Genomic DNA, 8,799 nt, shown 5'->3' on the forward strand with positions numbered 1-8,799 from the left:
TGGAAAGGACAGGTAACCAAAGCCACAGAACGAGTAAATGGTGGGGCTGAGCAATAGACTTGGATGTCTAATCCATGGTCTGAGAACTTAACCATTAGATACCACTTCACAGGTTTGTCCAGACATCTTGTTGAGAGTGTAAAGCACCTAGCACAGTGTCCTTCCTCGAGTATGACCTGGGCTCATGGCAGACCCAAGAGCAAGCACCAAGACCCGCCAGGGAAAGGGGGTGCTGGAGACAAGGGCAACCCTGGTCTTTCTGGGGCTGTCAGCAGCCAGGGCACTTGGAAAACCGTCTCACATTTTCTGTGGTTTATGACACATAACTGACTGATCCTCGGAAACTTCCTTCCTTTCTTGGTCTCTGCAGGTTCTCGGTTCTGCTTCTGTTGTTGGGTGGCCATCATTAGGCACGAACCTGGCTTAATCTTGGTGAGAACGCCCTGGACACACACTGGTTGGGTGGCTGGACTTCTCAGATCCCCTGTCCCCACAGCAGGCTCCCCATGTACCCAGTGCCCTCCAGCTCCTCCCATGGGAAGATCCCCTGCAGGGCACCGTCCTTGTCCTCTCACCCTGGGGGGCTCAACCAGGTCCCATACCCGCCAAGTCTCTCTCTCTGGCTCAGATCTCTCTCCTGAGTTCTAGGCCTTTCCATCCAAATGTCTGTGGGGTAGTTCCATCTCTAGCCAGCAGACCCTAAAGGACACTCATCATATTTTCCCTAAAACCTGCTTCTCTCCTGAGAACGGCATCACTCCCCTGCTAGTTACCCAAGCAAATTCAAACACTGAGGCCGACAGAGAGAAATGATTCGCTTGAGTCACATGAGGCGGGGGCTCTAATCTAAGTTCAGGGAGCAATCTATTCTGCTTTCTAAGAGGTCCCAGTTTGTCTGAAGTCCACACAGAAAATAACCACCCAAACAGGTTCAGCGTTAGGTACAGTCTGAATTCCCAAAAGCTTCCATCCCTTCAATTAGAGCCACAATAGTAGCCGCAGAATAATATTTAAGTGCTTACTGATCCCCAAGCACAGTTCTAAAGCAGTTTACATGTATTAACCCATTTATAACCCCCCTGCCCCACCCCAAACACACACACACTAATCTTGTAAGGCAAATACTGTTGTATTTACATGTACGAATAATTTAAGTGAAGCAGAGAGAAATCAAACAACTTGCCAAGGGCAGAAGAGCCCATGACTGGTGGAGCCAGGATACAAATGCAAGCAGTTTGGCCCCAAAGCTCAGGCCATAGTGCTATCTTCTTATGAACTATTTAAAACAAAGCCTGCCGGTGGGAAATATAAATTGTATATATCACACATTATGAGATGAAAAAGAAGCTAAGATGTAATCGACATACAGTAAATTACACATGTGAAAAGTGAATAATTTGATGCATTTGACATATGTAGACATTTGTGAAGCCACCACTCCATTACATTGAATATGATCTCAATTATGCATATATGTATATAGAAAATGTGAGGAAAGTGATGCTAAGAACGCTTGTCTGGGTGAAAGGACTATGGGTAATTTTAAATTTATACCTTTCTAGATGTTTCTAACTTCCTACAAAGAATGTGTACTACTTTAAAAATCAGAACAAATGTAGTATTTTAAAGTGATGATGTAATGAATTGAAAATAAAGCCCCTAACCCCCAACCCAAGTCCACCTCCCTGCAGAGGAGTCACACCGGATCACTGTAAGCTCCAAAGAAGGTGCTGCCTGCAGCCTGGCAGGCCCCTCAGCTCCATCGCACTTACTGTATTTCAGTTCCCAGGTGCTTGAGGGAGATATTCTGAAGGGCCAAGGGCATAGCAGGGACCGGCTGCAAGGCAGCTGCCATGCCCACAAGGCCAGTGGGCGTTTTCACGGGACACAGGAACTCCTCTAGCTCCGCCTCCTCTTGCTCTGGGGAACAAAGAAAAGGAAAATCATTCACGCTGGGGCTGGGGTCCGGTCACTGCACTTAGAAAGACTAGACAGGGTGGAGACTGGAGAGGTGGGGCAGCCGTCTCCAGACAGCTAATCCAGGGCCTGCCAGCTTGCTCAGGGCTCCAGGAATGTCTTTCTGGGGAAGGTTTCACAGGGGCCCTGGGTCCAGGAGGGTGAAGGCTTGCTGCGAGAAGGGCTTCAGAAGAGAAGCCTACACCACAGCTTCCTGTGTCTCCCTGCAGCGTCCTCAGGAGACTGGCGCCTGGTCGTTGTGGCGCAACCATGCCCACAGCAGGGGCTGGCCCAGAAGAGGCCCGCTGAGTGTGCTGAACCAAAGCCATTCTTCTGATAACCTGGTTCTTCTGATTTCCGGACACTCAGGAATTCTGTCTTTGGGAGGGTTTCTTGTTGCTTCTAGACTGAGGCGGATCTGGCAACCGTGTCAGCTCAGGCTGCAGTTTCCCGCACAGCCAGGGCTGTTGGCTCTCCCGCAGATGGGAGCGGAGGGTGAGTAGAAGTGCAGAAGCAAAAGCAAACAAACCCTTCCCCAAAGAAAGTCCTTACAAGCATAAAACACCCAGAGGGTTCTCTGGGAAAATTACAGATGAGTATCATAAACCATAAAAAGGAGCATTTACTATGACAGTAACAGTGTGCAGGTACACATATAATAATCATATTATTAGGACAGTTCTCACACACTGAACACTCACTATGTACCCGGCATTTTGCTCAGGGCTTTACATTCCTTTCCTCATTAATGATAAAATTCAATGTATTCGCTCACACATTCACTCAACAAATATCCAATGTGCATGGCAGGGTACCAGATACTTGGGACACAGGTGACAAAGACATGGCCCCCACCCTTGAGGGCTAGGGGGCAGAGACTGACAAGGACGCTGTGATTAGAACACAATGTAACCATCTGCAAAAAGTGTTGAGGGCTCACAGACAGTTTAGCAGGCAAAGTCCCGGAAGGCTTCCAAGAGGAGACTGGCAAAAGGAGGAGGTGGCAGTGGAGCTTGGCCATAGAGAGTAAGCAGGAATTCACCAGGCAGAGAAGAGGGGGCAGGGATGCCTCTGGTGCTGCTGAAGTGCACAGCAAGAGGCGGGCACTGGGGGAGCAGGCAGAGGTGAGATGAGGAAGGATGAGGCCTGAGTCTGGTGCTAAAAAGCTGGGACTGGGCCTGGGACATGGAGGGCGGCCACAGAAGCGGGGTGGGGCTCAGGCGCTCATTTGAGAAAGCTGGCTCGGGTTACAGTGAAGAGGTTGGGTCTGAGGTGGCAGGCTGGGACATGGGGACACTGGAGAGGAGACTGCTGTGGTTTTCTAGCTAAGAGTTGAGGCCTGACCCAAGGCAATAGCAGCGAGGGCCTAGATCTGACATGTAGACCAGAGGGTAGACATGGCCAGCCCAGGTGACTGGACTGGCTATCTTGAGATCCAGGAAGGGGCAACTAGGTAAATGAAGCCCATTTACTCAGGGAAGGAAAAGTGGGGAGAAGGGTAAGGGCAGATGAGCTCAGTCTGTAAAGCGTCCGGGTACCAGGGTCTAGGAGGTGTCCGGCCACAGGTCCTGCCCTCGCCCATTGGGCTTCCCTGTCAACTGAGGGTGAGGCATGTTAGACACACTGCAGCTCGGTGGGTGGTCTGTCTCAACTGTGAAACCTGCTGGTCACAGTGCTGGCTGCAGCATGGGGGTAGGGGGGTATGAGCTCCCGGTCTCCTCCATGCTGGGATGTTTTAGTATTTGGGATCACGTGGGCCACCTGGTGGGGGTGAAGCTTCTGCCCACGGCAACACTGGGGATAAGATCACGGATCTACTCAACTCACAGCACAAAAGCATTTATGTAAGAAGCAACAACAACAACTGCATTCTCTCATTAACCTTCCTCACAGCAACTCTGTGGAAGTTTCATTTCTTGAGATCTTTCCGTAATTGTCATCATCATAATAGTAACTGACATCTACTGAGCTCTGACAATGTGCAGGCATTGTTCCAACCCTTTAAGGTGTAAGGATTCATTTAATCCTCATAATAACCCTAAGGAGTAGGTATTCTTTATTAACCTCATTTTACAGGGAAGGAAACTGAAGCTCAGAAAGGTTAAGCAACTTGCCTAAGACTGCACAGGATTAGGATCTGAGCCCAGCCAGCCTGGCCTCAGAGCCCATATTCTTGCCCTTGATGCTATACTGTTGCCCTAGCTCATCCTGAGTCACATCCCTGGCTCTCCGCTTCTTTAGCAGAGGGGTCCTCCCACTCACTCCCAAAAGGAGGGTAAAGGCTTGGTCACCAAGAGCCCTGGGTGTGTGGGCAGGAGGCAAGCCCATTGGGTACCTAGCTCGAGGCGCAGGGCGGGCCCATTCCCAGCCAGGGCAGCGTCAGGGACGGCGGGAGGTGCAGGCGGGCTGTTGTGGAACTCCCAGCGCTTCATCTGCAGCTGCTGCAGCCAGTATAGCATCGCTTGCTTGGTGGCGGCCTGAGAAGCACAAGCGTTAGTTGGCAAGGCCCTGTGCCCGCATGGTGGCACTGGGTGTGGGATGCAGGAAGGTCATGGGAGGCTTGGCAACTCTCTCCTTCCCAGAAAAAAAAAAATTGTCACTGCAGGTGACACCTCTGAAACACCACATGCTTCTTGGCAACAGAAGATAATCGGGCTCTGATCTCCCACTCAGAGGTTCCTTAACCTTTCTGGGCCTCAGTTTTCTCATCTGTCCTATGGTGATGATAACACTCATTTCATAGGGTGGTTATGAGGGTGAAATGAAGTAAGGAAAGTAAAGTATACAGCATAGTTCCTGACATGCAGTAGGTGCTCAAAATGTGCTCACTGGATAAAATATTTTGGAGGTGTTAAGAGAGAGGGAGAGAGCTTTGAAATTCTGACCTGGCTGGGGCCCTAGTAGCATCATTACCTCCCTGTGTGACATCTCAGTGTCCTAGCTGACTTTGTGGAATAGGGAGAATCTCTCCTGTTTTGGGGATGATGTGATTGGGGACTGGAAAGCCATATGCACACAACATTGTGGCACCCTCCAGGCAGCCCACATGAGGTATGGTTGATGCTGGTCGTTAGTCTCCCAGCACTGGATGGTCCACATACCTACTCTCACATCCATTATGTTGCCGGATCCTCCACTGGGGAGGCAGGGCGGGAGTGATCGGCCCCCTCCATAGATGGAGAAACTAAGGCTTTGAGGCCGTCCAGGCAGGTGGTGGCAGAGCTGGTCCCAGAACCCGGGTCTCCCACTTCTAGACCAGAGATTTGTTGTAATTTACGGCTGGGAGATTGTGACTTACATGGAGAAAGCCTAGGATCGGTTGGGCTGCAGAAGCTGGATAGGCGCTGGGAGTGGATGGTGAGCCTCACAGAGCTGCCCACAATCAAGGCCATGTGAGAACGTCAGCAGGCAACCAGGGCAAGCCCCCTTCTCAAGAGGACCACGGTGAGGTGTGCACAAGGCTGGGGGCTCCCTGAAAGAGGCCCTCGGCCTGTCATGGAGATATCATATCAGATAAAATGATGCCCACCATTCTTCTCTTTCTATATACTTTCCCCGAGAGACCTCAGCCCCTCTCAGGGCTTCACCATGACCTTGTGCTGACAAGCTCCAGCCCATACCCGAACAACCCATTTTATTAATTCATTGGACAGGTGTATATTGAGCATGTACTATACGTGTCAGGGACTGTGGAAGGCACTGGTGAGCCCACACACACGGCCCTCCCCTCTTGGAGTCTACTGAGGGGGACATATAACTGTATATCCTGCGGTTTCCTCATCCTGGGTTCCTTGCTGTCAGTGACTGCCCCAACCAGGCAGTCAGGCAGTTACACAAGCCACCCCTGACCCCTCCCTCACATCCTTAGCCGCCCCCATTTGTCTCCCGCCCCACTGCTACAGCTCTAGCTCGGCCGTCATTCTCTCCTGACCACTTCCTGACGGACTCCTGAACCACAGCCTTGCCTTCTCCTAACTTGTTCTCTACCCAAAAGCCAGATTGACCTTTCTCAATTTTTTCATCTCACAGTGCTTCCTTGCTTAAGGCTCTGACAATTTCCCCACAGCCCATAAGACAAAGTCCAAGCTCCCTGGCCTGCCAAATGCCCTGCCCTCGGACCTCTGCTCTTCCACTCCATCTTGTGGGCCCCTCTATACCCCAGGCTCCTGGGATTTGCCTGGACATTCCAGGCTGTACCATGTTTTCCTATGTTTACTCATGGGGCTTTCTTGGCCTGGAATATCCTTCTCCCTCTTGTCTGCTTGTAGAAAACCGATTTTCTCTTTCAAGCGTCAAGGTGTGGTCGCCCCCTTCCCACCCCACCCCCACTCTGGCCCATGAGGCCCTCTCTGGATAGCCCCACCTACTTAGTGGAACCAACCCTTCCTGTCACAGCACCTTTCTGGTATAGACTTATCATACTGTCCCTACAGAACATTTTACTGCGCATGCCAGTCTCCCTGTCCGTCTCTCACAAGACCTTAAGTGGTTTGAGCCCCAGGGGGCAGGTCTGATTTTGTGCCACACCCCAGCGCCTAGCACAGTGCCAGGCACACACACGGGTCAATGGAATAGTAAAAGGCACGTGTTAGCGACCCTGTAGACAGCATTCAATGTGTGGGAGCAGACACATGACCCATAAGCCAAGTAACCCTAAAATGCCTGCCCTCCTGTCCTGGAATTCCTAATTTGCATTATTTTTGCTGATTCCCCACCCCACCCCCAGCCTGGTCACTAGCCTGGCCCAGACAGTAAAGTGGAACTAAAGCTGTGGGCTATATCCAGGGGGCTCAAGAGATGCCCAGTGGGCTGCAAGTAGGGGTGGAGGTGTGGGAAGACAGGGTGGGGGTCAGGGAGGTGGCAGTCGTCTGGCACACTCTCCTCTGCTGAGTGTGAATTCCAGAACTCTTAGCCCACATCTGTCTTTCCAGTTAAGTTCTAGGGCACTTCCTCTTGACATGACATGAACTTTCTGACCTTGGTTCTATCACTATGTGTGTTCATTCAACAAATAATTATTGAGGACCCACTAGATGCCAGGCTGTATTCTAGGCACTGAGATTAATTCAGCAACTTGTAGGTGCCTGTGATGTGCCAGGTGCTTACACACCCTGTTATAAATCTCACAAACTATCTAGGTACTAAGAGGTTAACTTGCCCAGAGTCACATAGCTAGTAAGTAGCTAATGTAGAATTTGAATCCAAGCCTGTCTGATTTCAAAGCACATGGCCTTTGCACTGCTTCAGGCTTTCTCAGTTAAATATGATAATAAAACAAAACCTACTGATGAGAAAACAGGTTTAGACGTGCATCAATGAACAATCTAGGTTGATCAGTGAAACCTAAGTATTTATCTGCCAATCTCTGCCAAAGTTTTCTCAGCATTCACTCCCCTTGGCCACAACATCAAGAAAAGTAATTCAGGATCCGGGCCTTCGAGAGGATGGCAAAGCTCATTTTGACTATACTTCAGCCCCAAGTAAGAAAGTTAAGGGAACGGCATTGTTAGCCACACCTAAAAGTAAAAGTTTTGACACAGTACTGAGAGGTAGAAAAGCTATGGGATTCCAAGTGTGGGCTACACCACTTTTTAGTTGTGTGACCTCGGACCAGTCACTTCATCTCTTTGTGACTCAGTTTCTTGATCCGTAATATGGGTCCATCATCCCGGCTTTTGTTGTGGGAACCCAGTGAGGAAGTGGGTGTGAATGTGCTTTGGAAAGTACAAAACCCTGGGCACCCAGGGTTCACTGGGCTGATCAGGGTCGGTGATTATCGTCAGTTTACTGTGACCACCCACCTGCGCCCTGCTGTGCCCTGGGATCTCATCCCGGCTGAAAAGGAAAAAAACTGCTACATTTACCTTCAAGGTAATAATCCGGCTGGGAGTCTTGATTTCGAAAGTCCCCTCCTCGGCGTCCGCCTTGCAGTCAAAGACTGCACTGGAGAGGTCGATACTGTCCAAGGGATTTGCATCTTGCGCGGTCCGCGAATAATACAGGTGGCATTTCCTCTCGTCGTAGAAGAACCAGCGGGATTTCCAGCCCCGGATGGGCCCTTTGCCGCCAAACTTACTTAAATATCCACAGATTTTCTTGGGGGCCGTCTCCAGGGGCCGGGCGCAGCCTTCCGACTCCTTGGGAGGCAACACTTCGGGGTCCCTGGCTAAGCCGGCAGGCTGTTCGGACCCGGGGACGGGGGAACTAGACTCCGCGGGTTTCTCCTGGGTGCTCTCCATCGTCGAGGGACTGGAGGCCTGCGGCCCCACGCCGGTCAAATCTCGGAAACTCGGGTGATACCTTCCAAGAGGGAGCTTTCCGGACAGGGGCGGAGCCAGTGGTGACCCGCCCCCAGGAGACGACGGAGGGACGCGGCTGGCTGCGGTGTGTGCGCCTCCTTGATGGAAAGCCCAGTAGGGGCTGCTGGCCACGCCCATCCGAACCTCTCTGCAGACAGGACACGCCCCCTGCCGGCTCCTCCCACCCCGCCTTCTTCCGGCTTTTCCTCCGTGCCTATCCGCCATTTTTACGGGGGGCAGCTTCGGGCGTGAGGCGGTCCTTGGGTTGAAGGCGTGGTGACCCTGAGCTAGGTTAACCGGCGAAAGAGAAGCTGGAAGAGACGCCTGTCCCCGACTACGCTGCTCTGGTAACTCGCGTAATGACGTGGATGGGTGGTCTCTTCTCGCGCGTTATGGGCCTCCCGCCTTTTTTCCCCAGGTGCTGCTCGGGTTACCGTCGGACGACGGACCGCGCGGCCATTAGTTGAAAGGGACGCCCGGCTCGGTGACGCCACTTCCGGCGCCGCTCAAAGCGCGCGTGGATTGTGGGCGCTGCTAGGGGCTT

The 8,799-nt window shown here is 51.8% G+C and overlaps 1 protein-coding gene across 3 annotated transcripts in view; it reads right to left on the minus strand.

The window, feature by feature from the left end:
• TBC1D2 (TBC1 domain family member 2) overlaps positions 1-8,492 on the minus strand; it is a 42,702-nt gene extending 34,210 nt beyond the window's left edge. For 2 of the 3 annotated variants that reach the window (XM_079926891.1, XM_079926889.1), the window contains exons 1-3: positions 7,821-8,492; positions 4,292-4,433; positions 1,773-1,920 (exon numbers count right to left, since the gene is read on the minus strand). In XM_079926891.1, coding sequence (XP_079783017.1) covers positions 1,773-1,920; positions 4,292-4,433; positions 7,821-8,480 — 950 coding nt within the window. In that variant the 5' untranslated portion in view covers positions 8,481-8,492. The remainder of the gene's footprint in view (positions 1-1,772; positions 1,921-4,291; positions 4,434-7,820) is intronic. The other variant, XM_079926890.1, reaches the window with a different exon arrangement.
• Between the last annotated feature and the right edge of the window lie 307 nt (positions 8,493-8,799).

The sequence above is a fragment of the Stenella coeruleoalba genome, assembly GCF_951394435.1.
Source record: "Stenella coeruleoalba genome assembly, chromosome: 7".
In the NCBI taxonomy this organism is placed as follows: Eukaryota; Metazoa; Chordata; class Mammalia; order Artiodactyla; family Delphinidae; genus Stenella; species Stenella coeruleoalba.